This window comes from Hyla sarda, chromosome 6 (assembly GCF_029499605.1).
Source record: "Hyla sarda isolate aHylSar1 chromosome 6, aHylSar1.hap1, whole genome shotgun sequence".
NCBI classification, from domain to species: Eukaryota; Metazoa; Chordata; class Amphibia; order Anura; family Hylidae; genus Hyla; species Hyla sarda.
The window spans coordinates 51,962,142-51,984,779 of NC_079194.1; the positions used below are offsets into that span (position 1 = coordinate 51,962,142).

The 22,638-nt window shown below is 41.6% G+C and overlaps 1 protein-coding gene and 1 long non-coding RNA gene across 8 annotated transcripts in view; one reads left to right on the forward strand and one right to left on the reverse strand.

The window, feature by feature from the left end:
• The window catches only part of LOC130275576 (uncharacterized), a 65,366-nt gene extending 45,704 nt beyond the window's left edge, over window positions 1-19,662 (forward strand). Inside the window, exons 3-4 of the long non-coding RNA XR_008844830.1 lie at window positions 8,805-8,864; window positions 19,396-19,662. This is a non-coding gene — a long non-coding RNA (uncharacterized LOC130275576). The remainder of the gene's footprint in view (window positions 1-8,804; window positions 8,865-19,395) is intronic.
• The window catches only part of RBFOX2 (RNA binding fox-1 homolog 2), a 129,679-nt gene that overhangs the window by 79,847 nt on the left and 27,194 nt on the right, over window positions 1-22,638 (reverse strand). For 6 of the 7 annotated variants that reach the window (XR_008844829.1, XM_056523705.1, XM_056523703.1 and 3 more), the window contains exons 2-5: window positions 18,758-18,979; window positions 8,824-8,967; window positions 8,652-8,705; window positions 3-95 (exon numbers count right to left, since the gene is read on the reverse strand). Coding sequence is in view for 6 of the 7 variants with exons in the window: in XM_056523705.1 (XP_056379680.1) it covers window positions 3-95; window positions 8,652-8,705; window positions 8,824-8,967; window positions 18,758-18,979 (513 nt within the window). In the remaining variant the exon portion in view is untranslated. The remainder of the gene's footprint in view (window positions 1-2; window positions 96-8,651; window positions 8,706-8,823; window positions 8,968-18,757; window positions 18,980-22,638) is intronic. The other variant, XM_056523701.1, reaches the window with a different exon arrangement.

Consider the following 22,638-nt stretch of genomic DNA (forward strand, 5'->3'; position numbering starts at 1 on the left):
ACCTCGATTTTTCGCCCCTCAATCACCGTGCTGTGCAATTTCTCCCGGGCCCGGTCAGCATCCGCGCTAGTTTCAAAAGTTACAAAACCAAAACCCTGCGTGCAAAGGGGAGACATACATGCAAATCATTAGAGAAGGGAAGGGGGAAGAAAAGAGAAGGGACAGGAGAGGTGAAAAGGAGTAAGGGGGCATAAGAAAAACATCAGCCGCCAAAAGAGCCAGAATTTAAAAAAAATAAAAAAAAATAAAAAAAACCACATAACGTCAAAACTTCTTATTTGTTTTAAAACTTGGCAACAGTGAAAGACCAGAAAACACAGAGCGCTAATCTGTCATGTTGATGCTCTTCAGACACATGCAATGTGAGGGGGCAGTGACAGTGAATATACCTCCAGGGAAAATGGGGAAAAGGGAAATAGAAGGGGGAATAAAAATAAAATAAAAATTAAGTGGCCATTTTTAATTCTGATTCCACATAGCTGAATGGGATAAAACCTTTAAAAAATGCCAGGCAATAACAGGATATTGACTAATGGGTTTAAAAAACCCCCAACAAGAAATACATCACCTTTAGCAAGTGCTTCCACCGAGACTGATTTTGTGTAAAATAAGTCATTTCATTTGTTCATTTATATACTCCTTTATTTATGAATTAAAACTCTGGCTTCGATGTGTCTGTGTGTGTGGAATAGCTCAATGGCTCAATTTTTGGCTTATGACGTCAGTTTTCCCCCAAATTTAACTGGGGACAAAGAATTTTAAGCTCACTTGTCGACAGCCACATTTAAAACCAACGCTTGGGCTGCTTGTACTCCGGTGTACAAGCAGGGGTACTCTGGTGAAAAAAAAAAAAAGAAAGGTTTTCCACCAGAGTACCCCTTTCATAATTTCTCCCCCCAACATGATGTTGCAGATGTTCAAATTAATTCCCAGGGGACTCAGTAGGAACACACATGAGAATGGAGAGCTATCATTAAAAGGATAAGACAAAGTGCCATAAACCCACCGATTGAGCATGATGAACATTAGACTTTGTACAGCGCAACAAAGCTGCTGTAAGAAAAAGTGTGACTGCTTAAGATTGTACAAATATTAGAAAATGCTCACATTTTATTATGATCATCTTAAATAAGGTCCTTCCACTAAAACCCTTTAAGTATTGGTCCTATAGGTTGGGCTCTTCCACACACAAAATTTTGGATAGCTTTACTGACAAATGTACAATAAATTTACCACTAAAATCTAAGGAGGGGGACCGGTCAGGACAAGCGTTATACTAAATAATTGCATCCTGTAGACCAAGTTCCCCTGCATTTATATTGGGACTTAGGCTCACATTTAGGATAAATAAGAAAGACGACAAGCCCACACCTCAAGGACAGTGATAATAGGATGTAATACATTTATAAAATAGCATAATTTATGGGCTGAGACCGTGCTTCAAATATCAAATGAATAAAGTTTATTAAAATGTAAATTCCATATATATTCCCCCTCACAGGGCCCTTGTGGGAGGAATAATCACATAGATATAACATAAAACATAATAAGGTTTATACAAACAATAAGCCAATAAAGTATTAAGCAATTTTATAAATTTATTACATCTATTATCACTGTCCTTGAGGCGTGGGCTTGTCTTATTTATCCTAAATTTACACACCTTTGGTATAAGTGTATTGCCCAATCTACCTCGGCCACTGTATAATTGTGAGCTGCACCAGTACTTTTATTAGTCTGCTCACATTTAGTAGATTTTTTTTAAAAGTTTTTTGTGGGTACAGCTGGAGAAAGAGGTGCTGGCGGGTGCAAAGAACATCCAAGGTGGGCATCAGCTTTTGAGAAGCCAGGCATGGTTGAACTTCCTAGAAATATACATTTAATAAAAAAGTCAAAATGAAATAAGTAACTTTGGTTTCCTAAAATATAGACATTAAGTAAAAATTGGGTAAAAAGCCTCTAACCTTAAAAAATTGGTGCTGCCTGGATAAATATTTTTGAATTTAAAAGTGCTGATGGTGGTGGCAGAAATAAGACGGTTACGCACCGACCCCCCATTGGTGTGGTATAGCCCCTTCCCAGTTTGTGTCTCAACATATAGAAAATAATTTTTTATACCTTTATACCTTTTTTATGGTCTTAGCCATCCCTATACAGAAATACTACCCTATGAAGCCCTTTGTTCCTGCCTTTTTGTCATCTAGGCTATCCATCTCTGACCACCAATTAATTAAATTGGCCTCAGTAAGAGAAAAATGAGATTGTGAGCCCCACCGGGGACGAGGATTGACGAGACTTATGTGTGCAGAACATGCGGGCTCTATATAAGCAACGGGAATAATACATTTCACTTCCAAAGTGCACTCTAGCGTGAAAAGGATGAAAAACAAGATCTGCCAGCAACACACCAGAATACTGAAAAGTTAGGACAAAAATCAATCTTTGCCCAACCTCATGTATTCACAAATAAGTGGTAACTTTTCATGTGATGGAAGATCTTTGTGGATGTGTGACACATTAGGTTACGTACAGATCCACATTGAACTGATGAATGGCAATTATTTTTAATTTCGACTACATTGAACAGCCTAGTTGACTAAATTTTTGTCTATAGATCGATCCGATGGGGGACCACATTATACCAACAAACTATTGGCATAACTTGGTTTATTGTAAACTGCCAAGGATTGGGGTCAATGACAAATTAAGTACAGATCAAGCACAAGTCTATCACATCCTATACATCCATCCTGTTACCAATCTGCACACTGCAATTTCTAATACCACAGTCAATAGTTCTAAAAACTAAGCATGAATTTCAATTGGGATCACACTGCATGTATTACTTGTTGGTTTATAGCCAGGAACACCCATTTCCATTGTCATTGCCCATTAAGAATTCAGCTTAAAAAGTATGACTGGGAATCAGACTTCTGATGGCAGATTATAAAAACAAAAATAAAAATAATTTCAGAAAAAAAGTGGGTAGAAAAAGATTAGAAGAGGCATATATTATCCCTGTCTGAAAAAGTAAAAATTTACCATGAAACTGTAAATGTTAATTTATAACCGAGAAGGATTTTCCGTTTCCTATGGACTGTTCAGAATACAAAATGTTATCAAAAAAACACAAATAAGAACACAAAAATAGAAATAAGAACAAATCACTTTTTTTTCTCTTTCAAAAGATTTCGCAAACAAAACTTTACTTAGACAGGGGAAGGGAGCATGAAAAGTATTTGTAATAGCTGGTATTAGAAACAAGCCTAGTAATGCAAAGATCAGTGATTTCACTAAGATACAGACCAACACCCTGTAAGGTTAACCAGTTCTAAAAAGAGGGGGGGAAAAAAAAATAAAAAAAGTTGGCCATAGGCATCCCATAAAGGAAGACATAATTACCTGAACAGACGATTACTATAAAAAGAACACATACGTAGTGACAAATTAGCAAATATACAGATGCTGCATATTCTTATTTTAAAATACTGCAAAAAATAAAACATAGGGGGGAGATTTATGAAAACCTGCGCAGAGCAGGAGGGGTGCAGTTGCCCATAGCAACCAATCAGGTCGCTTCTTTCATTTTTAAAGAGGCCTGTAAAAAATTTAAGAAGCGATCTGATTGGTTGCTATGGGCAACTGCACCACTCTTCCTCTACACAGGTTTTGATAAATCTCCCCCAGGCTGTATAAAAATCTTTAAAAAAAACAAAAAATAAAATAAAAAAACCAGGCAGCTTGCTTGCGATATCTTTTGAAAAATTGTCCATTTGTAACCATGAATTCCAGATTCAACATAATCTCCTTCTAAATCTATTTAACAAATCATGTTTTATTGTTCAGTTGACCGCTGCTGTTGTCCACATCAAGGAAGAAAGGAATGAAAGTTTATGTTCCTCATAGCAGTTATTAGCAATTGTTCCCAGCAAGAATATTATGCGCCGTTCGTTTTATTATGTATAACTGCTAATAATTGCTATATACAGAAGATGAACACAGAGTCTGAACTATAATAAACCACTACAATGCATTTACACATTAGCGGATAATTTGGATAACATCTAGATCCGGTTTCATTTTATTGAGGACACCGGAGTTTAACCTTAAAGGCTATGGACACTTGCAGACTTTATTGAAATGTAGGTATTATATTAAGGAAGACCCCTCTCTCCTCTCTGAGGAGTATTCAAATAAGCTTGGATTTGAAGAAAGGAGTTGTATCCCGAGCAGTCCGAATGCTTGTCTGTTGGAATGAGCACATAGTAGCATCCCGCAGCTTGTATTGTATGACTTACCAGCTGCAGAAGACAAACTGTCTGAAAGTTTAAATAAATAAATATTTTTTTAAAGTGTTTTATTTACTAAAATGGCTCCAATGGTTCGGCAGGGAGACTTTCTCCTCATGTCAACAAAACTGATACTTCCAAATGGACACCGTCCGACGTTTGAGGAAAAAAAAAGACTATGCTTTCTACATTTCACGTGTATTTTTCTGTCATAACATGCATACACAATCTTACTGCGTTAAAAGGGTTAAGGGTTTGTTAAAATTGTATTGCATTTGCCAACTGTAAAGAGAGCAGAATCTAGCCACATGTAAAAGCTCCTAGACTACGTTTGCAGATGTCCCAAATTTCCCCACCCTAACCTGAGAAGGAGGTGGTTCTAGTTTGTTGAGTTCTTACCAGGGGTGGAGTCCTGGGGAAAAAAAGAAGTGTGGGAACTCCTCCACTCAAGAGCTGGCCCTGCAGGACTTCTAATAGGAATGGTGTTCCTGCTGTGTAAAAAGTGCAGGAACCTGACCTTAAAAAGGAAAACTGTCAGCATTCTCCCCCCCCCCCCCCCCCCCCCCCGCACTAACCAGCAGTACTGTCTGGTAGTGCCGGGGACACTGATCAGTTTGGTCCTTACCGTGCCCGGATCCGCCATGCCATTTGGCCTTAATATTCTATTTTTGGAATATGCAAATGAGGTGCTAACTGGCACTGGCCGGGCTAACTGGCACTGTGAGGTCAGTGCTGCTGGCAGCAGCACCGCCCAGCTCATCAATATTCCTCCCCTCTCTCCATTACAGAGCGGGGGAGAAGAGGGAGAGGCAAAGGGAGGGGAGGAATATTGAGCAGGGCGGCGCTGCGGCCAGCGGCACTGACGTCAGAGTGCCAGTTAGCACCTCATTTGCATATTCCAAAAATAGATTACGGCCGAACGGTGCGGCGGATCCGGGCATGGTAAGGACCAAACTCATTAGCGTTCAGTACCGCTGGTTAGTGTGGGGGTAGAAAGCTGATAGTTTTCCTTTAATCAGGGGAGCACATGTTGCTTGGCCGCTCCTGTCACACTTCTGAGGGGACTGCAATAGTGAATATAGGCCAAGCTAAAGCCAGGCTCATGCTACAAATAGGCCACAAAAGTTCACTAGACCTGTCTACAAGTAAAATCACGCCAGTTTGCCTAGCCTACGGTCCAGCCTCATGGATTTATAAACTCCTCACACAAGTCTACTAAAGGGATAGAAACAAAGGCAAGTTGTACAATGACTGTCGCGAAGACACTGGTTTTGTTCTTCCTCAGGTCATGTTTCCAGTGTCTCACTAGTTAAGTCGGGGGAACTTATCATGGAAACACCTTTTGGAATGTAGTGTTGCATATTTCCAAAAAGGTTATTGGAATGAAGTTCTCTACTTCAGTCACAGTTCATCCCACATAAGAATCCTTGTACAGTTAGCTTAAGCAAGTAAGTGCACCAGAGTCAACTACATTAAAGGACATCTGGAGCAAAAGACAACTTATCCCTTTATCCACAGGATAAGGGATAAGTGTCTGATCTCAGGGGGGTCCGACCACTAGGAACCCCTGCGATCTCCCAAAAGGGCCCCCTGCATTGCCGCTCTACGTGAGCGCTCTCTAAGGTCGACAGTACCCCCCCTCCACATACAGCTCTATGGGAGCGGCGGGGAGACAAGAACGCTGCATCCCTGCCTCTCCCATAGAACTACATGGAGAAGGCGTGTCAGCCACGACGTCACAATTTGGCCGGCACGCCTCCTGCACGGGAGAGCTGTGGCCCCGTGCAGGAGATCGCGGGGGGGGGGGGGGGGGATCACAGCGGTCGGGGTCCCAGTGGTTGGACCCCCCGCGATCAAACACTTTTCCCCTATCCTGTAGATATGGGATAAGTTGTCTTTTGCTGCAGATGTCCTATAATCTACATCTATAATATACACATCTGGATACCTATGAAAGCACTAAAGAAAACCCCATCTGCTAAAAGCATATTCTGAACAGCATATCATTTTTAAAAAAGGGACAGTGACAAGTACTCAACTTCTCTTAAAACTAAAATTGTACTACAAAAACTGTAGAGATTAAATCTGCATTCAAAGTATCTGCATTGTATTGATCTGCATCAGGAGTTAAGTTTACAGTTCAAATTGGCTAGTAAAAGTCTCTCTCCTTTGGCTAAGGGAAACCACTTTATTTTAAAATGATATTGTGGGGTCTACCAAGGAACTCTTGGTTGCATCACTCAGCCAAGAGACACCTCAGGGACTACTACCCTCATCAGTAACCCACACAACACGTTCATATACTACAGATAGATACATGGGTTGGCACAGTCATCAAAGCGCCCCTGGCTAATCCTGCTGGCATCTGCGCTCACCGCTGCTTGTATGTCCATGCTGCTATAAAATAAAGAGGTTGTTTTTCTCTGCACCTCTAGGTTAGTGCCTCTCGAATCTCTTTTTTGGATATATGTTACCGAGACTACCACAGTACCATTGGAGCCATTTAAGATCACAATATCCTGAAAGGACAAAAGAGCAAATGTAGCAGCAGCCCATAAGCTTGCATGCGAATGTGTTGTTCCACACTAGGTGGTGAGTGTACACTTGTGGGTGTCCAAAGACACAAATTACAACCTTTAACCGATAATGCACTGGGATGTGCCCCCACTTTCTCCAGTCTACAACGTTTTATTTATTAAAAACATACAAAGCAATAAAGTCCAAAAAGAGGTCAATAGCCTTTAAAATTGTCATGAGGTTTATAAAGTTTAAAAAAATATATATATATAAAAAATAGTGAGGAATCCTATTCTCTTCCTATTCACCTACTGTTGTTCACTTCATTCCTAGCATATACGGGTTCCCAGGTCTTCAGCAAATCTCAAACAAAAAGTGATCAATATAAAATAGCACAAAGGTTTCCCACTCAGGCAGATTATTAGCAGTAGTTCAAAGAAAAGAAAAAAAAATTAGTTTACTTTGAGAAACTTTCTAAATTGCTTGGGAGTAAAAAGTGTTGGGACAACTAAATCGAAATTATTTATGACACTATATGAAAAAAAATACAGGATGATACTGCATATAGGAAAATGCATTGGACAAATTAGAAGGAGATGTGTCAATATGAGAAGTCACTCAGAGCAGCCCAAGGGAATTTTGACTATCTGGACGGGGCCTTAAAAGGGGTACTCCGCCCCTAGACATCTTATCCTATCCAAAGGATCGCCGGGTGCGGCAGGTCTCCCCCACGGTCTCCCTGCTGCACCCGGCGTTCATTTAGTGTGTCAAGTGTAGCACCGGAGGCTCATGACATCACGGCCGCGCCCCGCTCGTGATGTCTCGGCCACACCCCCTCAATGCAAGTCTATGGGAAGCGGCGGCACGCCCCCTCCCATAGACTTGCATTGAGGGGGCATGGCCGTGGGGTCACGAGCCTCCGCCCTGCATCGCCAGTCATCCGGCAGAGTGGAGTTCGCTCTGTGCACCTGATGTCTGGGGTGCCGCAGCAGAGATCACAGGGGTCCCTAGCAGCGGGACCCCCATAATTAGACATCTTATCCCCTATCCTTTGGATAGGGGATAAGATGTCTAGGGGCAGAGTACCCCTTTAAAACTAATGCCCATTTTTTTGAGTGACAAAAGTGATGTGACCTACACAAATCCTGTTACCCTAGCTTGTGAAGGCCTACAGAAACACCAAAAACTGCTCCTATTGACCAGTTTCATATATTTTATAGTCTCCAAGTTTGGGCTGCAGAAGAAACCTGGAACAGATTATACTGCCACGTATTCTATTTGTTCTCCTGACACAATTCCAACAGGAAAAAAGGGAATTGCAGTATGAACTTATACTTGTTAAACTGAACCAGATGTGGAAAGAACTAGATTAAGTTACATTTGTTTAAACAGATGTAGCTTTCATAATGTTCAGTATTTCTGAAAACTCCATAGCCTTGTACATTTTTTTTTATATTACTTTGTCTACTCCCTGCCCCATTTATATAAAGAACTGAATCTGGTAAGGGGCCCGAGACATTCCGAAATGTGTAAAAGGAAAAAATTGCCAACTACTTTTTTTCTGTTAATTTATAGTTCTATACTGCAAAAGTATAGATTGTTAAATACTTAAAATAAGTCCTGAAAACAGCAAATGCAAACTATATTTTTGCAGTATAAAACTTATTGATTTATTGGCAAGTGGGCTCAAAGGTACACATATAAGAAGGGAAAAAGGGGGGGGCAGGTAAAAATTTGAAATGCAATTTTCCTGAAACCCTGGGAACGTATTTAAGACAAAGAAGTTATGAATTTACATCTGCTGGAATAGAGTTAAAGCAGCTGAAATTTTTATTTTATACGTACCTTTGAGCCTCTTTCATTAAAAATTATTTCTACGTCAAGAATTTTGCCAAATTGCTGCGGAAAAACAAAAATAATGAAAACATATTTAAGCGTTTAAAAAGGTTATGGCGGTTAAGCAAAAAAAGGGTCTAAAAACTCTTCCTTTGGTTACAGAATCAAGCAGAACACTCACCCCAAACATTTGACGTAGATCAGGGTCTCGAAAGCGAAATGGTATGTTGGACACGTGAAGCCTTTTCGGAGTGGGTTTTGTCTCCGTGTTGTCACTGTTTTGTGTTTGTGGCTGTTGCCCTTCTGGCTGAGTTCCATCTGTCTGCTAGCATGAAATGGAAAAAAATAAAAAAAAATAAAAAAGCGAAGCTACATTAGTAACACTATCACACTTTTGGATAAGGAAACAGCATCAAATTCTACAGTTTCTAAAACTGTAAACTCTGAGGCCACATTAAGACGTGGCAGGCTGGTTGCAGATTTTCAGCCTGGATCCTGCACAAAAGAATGTATAAGTAAAAAAAAGAAAAAGAAAAAGAAAAGAAAAAAAGGGACAATGCTAGGAAATATGGTTTTTTACAAAATGCAATTCACACATGGTGGAAAAAAACTGCTCAGATTTTACAGTTTGCTAATGTATAGGAAGTGTTAAATCCAGAACAACATCTGCATGTAACACGTGGCAGACACATTGGTTATGCTCTGTGATCACACTGGTTTTGCCACAATGGTAAGTGTCTGGCCAGTTACAGACAAAATGTAACAGATACATATATTTGTATTACAGAAGCCCTGCAATCCAGCCCGGCCATAGGCACTGTTCATATCTGCATCCTGAATTTACTACTTTTCCTTCTGTCCTAGCAAAAAAAAATAGAATTCATGCTGTGATCAAGCCATTACAGCTGACCCTATTACAGTGGTCCCTCAAGTTACAATATTAATTGGTTCTGGGACGACCATTGTATGTTGAAACCATCGTATGTTGAGACCATAACTCTATGGAAACCTGGTAATTGATTCTGATGCCACCAAAATGTCATCCAAAAATAGGAAAAAGTGAGGATTAAAGATAAATAAGTAGATAACTAATACAGATAAAGCAAATCCTTATATATAAAAGTAATAAAGATCTGCTGGGAGCTGTAATCATTGTCTATTTCAGTGTTTCCCAACCAGGGTACCTCCAGCTGTTGCAAAACTACAACTCCCAGCATGCCCGGACAGCCAAAGGCTGTCCGGGCATGCTGGGAGTTGTAGTTTTGCAACAGCTGGAGGCAACCTCTATGGGAAACACTGGTCTATGTAGAGGACAGAAGCTTCTTCAGGATCCTGTACAGAACACACAATGTCCTAAAAAAAAATAAAAAATAAAAAAAAGAAGGAAAATGGAGCCGCCCTCACCTGATGCCCAAAGGAGCAGCTAACCCTGGTACAGGTAAAGAGTACAGAACATGTAATACCTCCCTGTACTGTAGGGGGTGCTACCAGACACCAGTCAGTGCATGCACTTTAGGAATACACGGGTTTTACCAGTGAAATATCCATTCTGATTGGTCGGTTCTTCCAGCCATTGACACGTTTCGCAGATTCCATAGCATTGTATGTTAAGTCTGGTTTCAAGTTACAATGGTCCAAAAAAGACCATTGTATGTTGAAACTATTGTATGTTGAGGCCATTGTAAGTTGAGGGATCACTGTATCTTCTCCATCAGGTTACATCATGGCATGTTTGTTGTTCTATGGTTTTCCCATAAAAAAAAATAAAAAAAAAATAATGATGTATGCTGCCCTCCCCCCCATCAAATGTGACAATCTGTGACAGAGGCTCCAAATGGAACCTCCAAGGCAAATGTGGGTACCCCTTAAAGGGGTACTCTGGAGGAAACAAAATGTTTTCTATTTAACTGATGGCAGAAAGTTTTACAGATCTGTAAAATTTACTCTATAAAAATCTTAATCCAGTACTTAGCTGCTGTATGCTCCAGAGGAAGTTGTGTAGTTCTTTCCAGTCTGACCACAGTGCTCTGTGCTGCCACCTCTGTCCATGTAAGGAACTGTCCAAAGCAGGTACTGTCCAACCTCTCCTGCTCTGGATCATTCCAAAGATGGGACAGTGGTGGCAGCAGAGAACACTATGGTTAGACTGAAAAGAACTACACCACTTCCTCTGTAGTATACAGCAGCTAAGTACTGAAAGGATAAAGATTTTTACATAGATGTAACTTATAAATCTGTTTAACTTTCTGGCAGCAGAAATATGAAAACATAGTTTTCTCCAGAGTATTTCTTTAACTATCTGTTCTTGTTGATATTTGGCAATTTTCACCCCCCCCCCCCCCCCTCAAAACTGAGTTTTTACCCCTAACTGAAGTCAATGAAAAAAGGTTTGTCAGATGTAGTTTAAAGGGTTACTGTCATTTAAAAACAGCTTTGGACAGGTTGCCCAGACATATCAAAAAGTTGTGTTCTCACTTCAGAGACCCGCTGCGATTGAGAATTATAATCTCGTGAAGTGTGCGGCATCACTCCATTCCATACCTTTTCTATGCATAGATAGATCAGTGTTTTTCGCAACCAGGGGGCATCCAGCTGTTGCAAAACAACAACTCCCAGTATGCCCGGACAGCCAAAGGCTGTCCGGGCATGCTAGGAGTTGTAGTTTTGCAACAGCTGGATGCCCCCTGGTAAGGAAACAATGGCATAGACTGGAGAAAAAAAGGTTTGATTTGACTGACAGCCAGGAAGGGAAGCAAGCACTGCCATGCACTTACCTAGCTTATAACTCCTAATCATAACATGTCTAAAGTTATTTTCAATGACCATAACAATTCTAAAGGGGTTTTTTCGAGAAAAACCAAAAAAAGTTTGTTAAAATGGAGACTGTTTTTACAGAATAAAAAACACAAAAAAAAAACATAAAAAAAAAAAACTATCAAATCAAGCTTTCTAGTACTTAAAGGGGTACTCCAACAGCTGTCACGCCCCCTCCCATAGGCTTGCATTGAGGGGGCGGAGGCGTGACATCACACGCCGCCTGCCCCGTAGTTGCCGGTAATCAGAGCCGGAGCGAACATGCTATGGGGACTGATTTTAACTGGGGTGCAAGATCACAGGGGTCCCCAGCGGCGGGACCCCGGCGACCAGGCATCTTATGCCCTATCCTTTGTATAGGGGATAAGATGTCTAAGCGCCAGAGTACCCCTTTAAAGGGTACCTCATCAAAAAAACTTTTGATATATTATAGATTAATGTATGCAGAATAACTTTACAATTGCATGTTATTAAAAAATATGCTTCTTTCTATTTAATTTTCCACTTTGAAGAAATGACCACTAGGGGTCTCCCTACCAGTCCTGGCAGCAAGCATTTCAGACTCATGCTGGAGTCCTAAACACTACGAGCTGCCAGTCTGCTTTGTTCACAAAGGAGAACACTCAGAGCTGCCAGCCTGCTTTGTTCACAGCCTGTTTGGCTGTGAACAAAGCAGGCTGGCAGCTCTGAGTGTTTAGGACTCCAGCATGAGTCAGAAATGCTTGCTGACAGGACTCATCGGGAAAAATACAATAGAAAGAAGCATATTTTTCATTAACATGCTATTGGGAAGTTATTCAACATTCATTAACCTAAAATATATCAAAAGTTTATTTGATATGAGGTACCCTTTAATGTCTCATGGAAGTCTTGTAGTATCTTCTGGTCCAACATGGTGCTTCCTGCTGCCACCTTTGTCCTAGTGGTGAACTGTCCATAGCTGGAACAAACCTTCTGGACAGTTCCCGACATGAACAGAGGTGGCAGCAGGAAGCACTGTGTCGGAATCGATATAACTACAAGATTTCCTTCAGGGCATAGAACAGTTGACAAGTACTGGAAGGTAAAGTGAGCAGCGATGCACACAGTACTGTATACATCATCACTCCGTGTACAGGAGCAGGAAGCCCTATGACCAGCGTCCCTGCGCCTGTATATAAATTTCATAGCATACAGCCAAAAGTGCAGCATGCCACAGAAAGTAGTGTGCTGCCAATCAGGTTGGCAGCTTCTACATCCTTATTTTGCACACTCCTAAAATCGTCACAGCATTTCTATAATTCACACAAGAAAATCTGCCGCTGTGCAGGGAGAGGAAAGCAGGACAAAAGATTTTTCTTCCTGGCAGGTTTTTAAAAAAGCTGACACAGCCACTTTAGGCGGAACAAATGACTAAAATATTACTGAAAGATCTAGATAAGCTGGCAGCATGGGCAAGAATATGGCAGATGAATTTCAGCATTGATCAATGTAAAATAATGCACCCGGGCTGCAATAACCATGTGAATGTCTTTACATTAAATCAAATATAATGAGAGAAGCCCTCAGTATTCTGGAAACCAATAAGCTGGAAAGCAGAGAATTTAAATTTTAGGTTGTATAAGAAGTAATGAAAATCCTGTCATCCCAATATACCGTATTTTTCGCCGTATAAGACGCACTTTTTCTTCCCCAAAACTGGGTGGAAAGAGTCGGTGCATCTTATACGGCGAATACAACCCTATCATGGCGGTCCCTGCGGCCATCAACGGCCGGGACCCGCGGCTAATACAGGACGTCACCGATCGCGGTGATGCCCTGTATTAACCCTTCAGACGCGGCGATCAAAGCTGACCGCCGCGTCTGAAGGGAAAGTGACACTAACCCGGCTGTTCAGTCGGGCTGTTTGGGACCGTCGCGATTTCACCGCGGCCGTGCCGAACAGCCCGACTGAATAGCCGGGTTAGTGCTTACAGGACATCGGGGGGGACCTTACCTGCCTCCTCGGTGTCTTCTCCGTTCAGGGATCCCCTGTATGGCCGGCGCTCTCCTTCCTCGTCATCACGTTGTCGCGTACGTGCGTCGGCGTGCGTAACTACGTGATGGCGGCGACGGAGAGCGAGGATACCCGGCCGGCAGCAGAGATGTTCCGGAGCGACTGGGACACGGCGACAGCGATGGAGCGACATCCGGAGCAGCGGGGACACGTGACTACCTCCTATGCAGTGGTCTTCAATCTGCAGACCTCCAGATGTTGCACAACTACAACTCCCAGCATGCCCGGACAGCCAACGGCATGCGGCATGGAATATTCATATTGAGCCGGCAGGCCCGCCTCCAGCGCGCAATTCACTGAAGATGGAAGAAAATCTTCGGAGGGACAGATCTTCGGAGTGCAGACATGTATTTAATCTATTAACCCCCTCATCGGTCTCCTGTTCACCCACACTATATCCCAGTGTATTGGGCTTAGTGTGGGTGAACAGATGACCGTTTTCATTTAAAAAAAAAAAAAACACATCTTTTGTTCTTCTATCTTCTTTTACACTATTATAAAACGGCAGTGCGAAAGACGTCAGGGAACACTGGGAGAAAAAAAAAAAAATACATCATGCAACTTATTTTTCTCCCGCTATTCTTGTCAAAAAACAACGGTGCTGGATGGACCCCATAATAGTAAATGGGTTCTGTCAGGACCAGTTGTGCCCCGTCCGGGTAAACTGACACTAAAGTCACAAAAAATATATTAAAAAAAAAAAAAAAAAAAAAAAAAACAAAGTGCCTAATGGACCTTTTCCGACAGGTTACAACAGCAGTGTGAAAGGGGCCTTACATGGGCGTCCTTGGTAGTGCCCCCTGCTGTTACTTGTTCTACCTACTGGTTCCACCTTCTGCAGCCTCCAGTGGACACACAAGTTCCAATCAGGCCTTCTAAGGTACATTAGTACCTTTGTATTTAGTATATTTTCTTTATGTACCGTATTTATCGGGGGGTACCACGCACCGGCCTATAACACGCACCCTCATTTTACCAAGGATATTTGGGTAAAAAAAAGTTTACCCAAATATCCATGGTAAAATGAGGGTGCGTGTGTGCGCGTGTATACCCCGATATATCCCAGGAAAGGCAGGGGGAGAGAGGCAGTCGCTGCCCGCTTCCCTCCCCCTGCCTTTCCTGGGGTCTAGAGTCCTGCTGCCGGCCCTTCTCACCCCCTGGCTATCGGCGCCGCTGCCCGTTCTCTCCCCCTGACTATCGGTGCCGGCGCCCCGTTGCCTCCCCCCATCCCCGGTGGCATAATTACCTGGGTCGGGTCCGCGCTGCTGCAGGCCTCCGGCACGCGTCCCCTGCGTCGCCGCGCATAGCAACGACGCCAGGGACGCACGCCGGAGGCCTGCAGCAGCGCGGACCCGACCCAGGTAATTATGCCACCGGGGATGGGGGGAGGCAACGGGGCAGCGGCGCCGGCAATGGCGCCAGGGGGAGAGAAGGGCCGGCAGCAGCGCTCTAGACCCCAGGAAAGGCCGGGGGAGAGAAGCGGGCAGCGACGGCCTCTCTCCCCCTGCCTTTCCTGGGGGTGTATCGGCGTATACGCACATAGACTTTAGGCAAAAAATTTTAGCCTAAAAAGTGCGTGTTATACGCCGATAAATACGGTATTTTTTTTTTTAAGGACTAGGTTAACACAGCCTTTCAGATCGCTTCTTTCATTTTTCAGAGGCCTTTTCAAAAATGAAAGTAGTGATCTGATTGGTTGCTATGGGCAACTCAGCAACTTTTCCTCTGGACAGGTTTTGATAAATCGCCGCCGCATTTTTTCTCACTTTCACCATTTCATTTTACAGTATACAAAAACTTTAATCAGCTACACTATGGTGCACGGACCAATGACATCCTGTAGCAAGTTTGCCTCCGTTTGCTAGTATGGTCTAGAGATGAGCGAACTTACAGTAAATTCGATTCGTCACAAACTTGTCGGCTCGGCAGTTGATGACTTTTCCTGCGTAAATTAGTTCAGCCTTCAGGTGCTCCGGTGGGCTGGAAAAGGTGGATACAGTCCTAGGAAAGAGTCTCCTAGGACTGTATCCACCTTTTCCAGCCCACCGGAGCACCTGAAAGCTGAACTAATTTATGCAGGAAAAGTCATCAACTGCCGAGCCGAGAAGTTTGTGACGAATCGAATTTACTGTAAGTTCGCTCATCTCTAGTATGGTCCGTTTAGCAGCAATAATGGGAGATCATCAGGACGGGAGACAATGGCCATGTGAACTTATAGTAAAAAAAAAATTTCGCTGAGAAATAGATTTGTTTTCAGCATTTGTTAAAGGAGTTATGTGGGGCAGGACACCTTAACCCCACCCCCACCCCCACCACACACACACACACACACACACACACACACACACACACACACACACACGTTCTCCAGCACCGCGCACCGCTCTCCTATTGCACAGAGTGATTTCCGCTCAGTGCATCCCCTGCAGGAAGGGGGTGTATCTGCTACCTTTTTTTTGCTGTGGCTCAGACAGCTCCTTCCCTGCATAGAGCTGGGATGCTGTGCAGGAGATCGCGGGGGCGGGGGAAGGGTTCAGCGGTCAGACACTTAGCCATTATCCTTCGGATAGGGCAGTGGTCTCCAACCTGCAGACCTCCAAATTTTACAAAACTACAACTCCCAGCATGCCCGGACAGCCAACGGCTGTCCGGGCATGCTGGGAGTTGCAGTTTTGCAACATCTGGAGGTCCGCAGGTTGGAGACCACTGGGATAGGGGATAAGGTGTCCTGCACCACATAACTCCTTTAACATGTTTTTTTCTCCTTCTCAAGTGTATAAGAAAACGTATACATTAAACAGAGACAAAAACAGAGAACCAACCTTTATCTTCTACAAAAATATTTAAAAAGAGGCACTGTCATTGTTAAAAACTTTTCATATATTGCAGGACTCCTTATAATATGACATTTCACAATATACACCTGTTAAAAAAAAAAAGCTCAAAATAGCCACCACTAGGGGTCGCCTGTCTTTTAGCCAGACAGACTAGTCTAGATTTTACAGCATACTGGATACCGGCCGTAAAGCATACCGGTATCCAGTATAGGAGATTTCTATTATGTATGCAAAACTACAGCTAAAGGATGTGTGGACATGCTGGGAGCTGTAGTTTTAAAACAGCTGGAGGTAACACTGCTCTAACACAGTTATTTACAAACATTGCAGCTTCAGTTGTTACTAAACTACAACTCCCAGCATGCTGAAATAGTCAAAGCTTTCTCGGACTCCTGAATGACAAAGAAGTTGATCAGACATTCAGGAGTCTGTGAAAGATGAATGACACACATAGTGACAGCTATGCTGATTAGCATCCAGCTTTACTAGGAGAAAATAAAACAGATGATGTATTCATAAACATGCTGTACTTTTATCTAAAAAATCCTTGCACTAATTTTATAAAGATCTATTCTTATATTTATACATTTTATCCTGTTATGAATTCACCATAATGTCTTCTGATTATTGCAGGCAAGCTCCAAGTATCTTCCTCTGTGTAACATGACACAGCATAAAACCAGAGAGGAAAGGGTTACAGAGTAGAGAGTACTGATTGGCTGACTGCCCAGGCTTGCTCCTGTGAGGGAGACAGACTGACACGCCCCCTCCAGCCTGCACAATGAAAAAGTAACTTACCAGCAGATAAATGCTTATATCTCTGGATATATAGGTCCGAGACACATACAAATTATATGCACATGATCAGGATTGGGTCCTGAGTAACATATCACTTTTTTTGCACTATGACAGGTACGCTTTAACAAAAGTGCAACATATTTTTTGCTATATTCCATAACCGTCAACTCTGCTTTTGATGGCAGCAAAATTGTAGCGTAATGAAACAGAAATCAGTGAAGCGGAGACACAAAACACAATGTGAACCTAGCCTAAGCCTGCATATTATGTGACTGGAGCAGTGGTCGGGGCTCGCTATATTTCTCCAAGGTACCTATCATACGTGGACACCAGGTTCCAGGAAGCACATAGCTTATACAGGAGAAGCTGGTAGAGTAATGGGGGATCCAGGAGACTGTAAATACCTGTCAAGATTAAGTTGGCTAAGTACTTTTGGCAAATCCAATTTTTGGGCTTTGATTTTTATGGGATTAAAGGCAGGTAAGGAGTGGGGCCTTTTATCCAGCTTTCTGGGCAACTTCAGGTTTTTCAGGCTAGCCCAGATCAGCACAAGTGCTGAAGACAGCTCATCTCTGGGCTTTAAGAATAGCTGAGGGTCAGTATATCTTGAAGGGTTGTGTGAGGAACTTGATCTGAAGTCCTGAGGTCTACTAGCCTGGACAAATAAACTCCCAAGATATGTAAAGAGATAAAACAGTATTAGGGTAGGGTCACACGGTTGGCATCTGCAGGATTAGACGGTTGGCATTATCCAGGATTAGAAAACATCTGTTTTATTCCACATACAGCACCACTCTTGTCCTCAGTTTCAGTGTGGTATTGCAGCTCAGTTCCACTAAAGTGAATGGAGCAAAGTTGTAATATCACACAACCTGAGGACAGGTGTGGGACTGTTTTTTTTTTTTTCCTTTTTTTTTTGGAGGAAAGTGTGGTAAGCCTGGGGGTGTAGGGTAGTTGGGGTGTTGTGGTTCTGTATAATAAAGGGCGCTGTTAATCCTTGTCACACATGACGCAGGGTGAGGGTTAAAACTCTGTAGTGATGCTGGGCCTATCGCCACCCTTCCCAAGAGCGATAATTTGGCGCAGCTCCCTTATATGGGCAGGGGCTGGCCGTTTTGGATTGGTCCAATCAGCTGTCACTCACAGTTACAATCGATTGTGGGTGATCACATGTCCAAAACCACCAAAGGTCCTTTAGCAAAAACCATAGAGTTCTACAACCCGGTCACATGACCCGCAGGTCCTGCGACGCTAAAACAGTGAGTAATACCATATACATTGATTTAGATAGATAATATTTACAAATATTAAGTGACTAAGGGGTGACTAGGGGCCAAATGAGGAAAGCGAACCCTGACAGTCCTAGGGACTCTAACTTTGGGGACTAATTACCAAGGCACTGTATGAAATACGGTGCCGGGACACCACAAAAGCAGCTAGGTTTTTCTAATCCTTGATGACCACTTTATTGCTTGAGAATTGGTTGAACACTGTGGACCTAAATACATAAATTAAAAAAAGTACTATAGAAAGAAAAATAGTGTTAGGAGGCAGAAGCAAATAGTTTTTGTAGTTGTATATACTATTTATAGTTGTGCAACAAATTGACATAAAACCAATAGTACACGCACCGTACTGGATGTATTCGCTGTGCTTGTTGCAGGGGCATTATGCTCCGCATGACCTTGTCCTCCATAGAGTGGAAGTCCATGGTCGGTAGAAGAAGCGGCATACTCTTGTGCATGCTGGCTCCCATATTCTGTGGACAGACCGTTCTGCGGTGGTGGCGGGAAGGGGATAGCAGCAAAAGGTTGAACCATGGTCTCAGGAGTGGCTGTTGGCTCCTGGTTACCCTGTGAAGAGAAAATCATAAAGTTAAAACAGTAGAAGGAATAAGAATTTATGTTAAGTACCATGTACTACAATGGATTATTGCAGGTAATACCAGTACCACAATGTGGTTTTCCATTGAGGCTGTTCTAGAAATATTTCTAGATCTGTTTCACAGTATGATAAACTTACTGTACAAAAAAAAAAAAAAAAACTCCACTCCGAACGTAAAAAACAAAAAAACAAAAAAAACACAACAGTACGATGTATAAATACCAACACCCAGTCAGAGTTCAAGGCTCTTTTCACTTTGATTTTTTTTTTAAACACATAGTATTCCCTGAAGTATACTTACATATAGGCATACATAACCAACTGACTAAAAACCACTTAGAAAAAATAAACTATTCAATATATACTTTAATTTTGTGTCCAACAGCATAAAAAACCCAGCAGACTAAGCTCCTCTTTACAATGAAGAAAAGGAATAGTCAGCGTTCGCCAAAAGGACACTTTGCCTAAGGACGCCAAGAGCTTTCCAGGCACCGATGCCAACTGTGTGCAAAGAACAAGATGTGAACTGAGCCTTACACACAACGCCTAAAAATAAACGTATACAGGAAGCTAAATGACTAAGTGCATCCAAAAACCATAGGCATTAAAAATCTAATATGTTTTAATCAGCAGAATAAATAAAAAAACAAATAAAAAAAAAGAAAACCTAAAATACAAAATGCAACAGTTTAAAGAAAAAAGGCAAAAAAAAGTCTCAAAGTCAATATCAAAAGGGATATTCTTTTGTCTTTGTATGTGAAAAATAATGAAACTAGAATAAACTGCTGAAGCCAGAATACTGAATGACGCACCCCTTTCACCAATAATTGTTTTTTTTAAACCAAATTCTATACACTTTTGAAAACAATCTATTGCAATAATCTTAAAGATATGCAGAACCATAAAACTAAGATACTTTGTCAACAAACTAAAATTTTTACAAACCATTTTAAGATTATTTCCTTGCAAGTAGGAGACCGACAACTGCAGGAAGAGATAAGAGATGGGATTTTTCACCCACCAAATGTTTAAGGCCATGTTCATGTGTAGGAGGAAAAAAAAGTTCCACTGTACTACATGGTGTGAAAATTCACATCGCAACCACATGTTACGAGGATTTAGCACTCGACATTTGCATTTCAATAGGATAGACCCATGCCAGTAATCCATGACCTAGAATTTTATACACGCAGCCCATTTTACTGGGTACAAACAAATACAATACAACAAACAAGTTCCTAACGTGGATGTGTTTCGGCCAAGTGCATTTCTTTTGGCTGCAGTCACAAATACAGATAAAAAAATTTAAAAAAATAAAGGGGTAAAAAACAAGCAAGAAAAAAAAAAGCCCAGCATCTCTCTTCTATAGGTATTCAGTCAACATCCGTCTACGCTTGACTGGTTTGGCCTGGGCTACATTAGTGGTCACATGGCCATCTCCACCACCGCTTAGGTACCATGGATGTAGCCCTCTGTCAGGCAGCCAAGAGGACCGCAATAATCATTTAGCATTCTCTTGTGACCTACCATCTGGCTTTTTTCACCATGACAGATGCTCTTCAAAAGAGCTTTCACTTCATATTCACATTTGCAGCTGAAGAAATTTTCTACTCTGTTTGTACTCTGGCAGCTGCCATTTCATCTAGGAAGAACCGTCTGAGTGCCCTTCAGTGCACGTCATAGACAAGTTATCCCCTGCTATGTGAAATGTATACCAGATAACCCCCTCTTAGAATTTAGGTATAAAAAACACAAACAATTACAATGCTAATAATAGAATAAAACTACTGTACATTTTAGAAACCCAACATTTCATACGACAGATGCAAGATAAAGGTCTGTCCAGACCGTAGAGAGGACCTGTCCCCACCCAAAACACACATTACAATATTACCTTTGTTTCTGTTGTAGTCCTTTTCCTCCCTTTTTATGCAAATTAACCATTTTTGGCTCACTACTGGATAAATAAATGACAACTGGGCAGTTCTAGCTATTCCCAGCACAAACACCGACCAAAACGACGTGCAAGAGCGGCCGAAGTAGTGCGTTCCTACAATCCCTCTACGTTACTTTGTGATCTCACTCATGCCGGACAGCGGGACCAGAGAGAAGGAAAACATGATCCTGCAATCTCTCCAAAATATAAGGTGATCTCACTACTCACTCCGCTCTTTACTGAAGGCTTGTCGTCTGCTAGAATATATCTCCAGAACTGCTGTAGCTTAAGCTCAGGCAAGACTGATATATAACCATTTTATAGCACAGTCTCCAATACGCCAGGAGGATTTAGGAGGCCAGTTTGCTCCTAAAAAACATATCACAACACCCAACGCTCATATGGACATCTAACAGTAGACACCTGGCACACGTCAAAATGCCACTGAGCATTTTAAGCACTTTGAAAAACTATATTAGGGTGCCTGAGTGGGGTGTCAATTTATCTAAAAAAATATTTAAAAAAGTCATAATATATATATATATATATATATATATATATATATATACACATACACACACACACTACAAAATATTTGTGGCTAAGAAAGGTGTGAGTCAAGTATAACACCCACTAAAACAAAAACAAAAATTCACACATACCAGTTAAGCCTACGACTAAAAGTGACTATTTATGAAACCACAGATAAATAAATAAATATATATATTCTCTATCTAAAATGCAAAGATTACACACCTTGAAGAGACTATCCCCACACACTACACATTTTCTGAAAGCAGACAACCTTTGACCTTTGTGTAACTTAGTGACACCGGTTTTTATTAATGAAGAAGTTGAATTAAATCCTAAATGAATAAAGTTGAATGAGGTTGAATGAGGTTTACACACAAACACAATGTGAAAATATTACATCAGGTTGTGCAATCATCATTTGTACCACAGAGGCTACCAAATATTTGGCCCTCATCCACAAATAAGGTAATATAAACTACACACCGCTACTAAAATCTGCATGCTGAGAGCACACAAGGTTTATAAAATAATTATCTATAAGCGCTTTCATGCAACTTCGCGTCAGTGATTAACAGAAAAAAACTGAACAAAAGTTTGTAAAAAATCTCTCTTAGGCTAAGTTTACATTTTTTTCTGCCAGTTTTTGGAAAACTTCCACTGCAGTTTTTGAGCCAAAGTCAAAGTCCGCCATAAAGGAGGAGAAGTGTAAGTTCTTCCTTTGTGTGTTCTATTCCTTTTGAATACACTTCTGGCTTTGGCTCAAAAACTGCAGTGGCGGTATTCCAAAAAATAAGTGGAAACTTAGCCTTAAGACCTTTAAGCAAATAAAATATACCCTCAACCAGTCATATCTACATGATTATTATTTTTATTTAATTTTTTTGAATACATGCAACACTATTAAATTTTCTGTTAAATACTACCACATGTGCTTACTAGTGTTAAAGAATAAGCACATAACTGCGCCAAACTGTTTTTGCAAGCAAATTACACTGAAGATTATACAAACAGGTAATATCTCATAATCCTAACGAATAGTAAGAGTGGTTGGAGACAAAATTTGTTATGGCGAGGGGGGGGGGGGGGTCAGCCCCTTTAAATAGACAAGGCCTGTAGTTCACACACCTTTTTGTCATTGTGATTGTTTCTAGGAAGCAC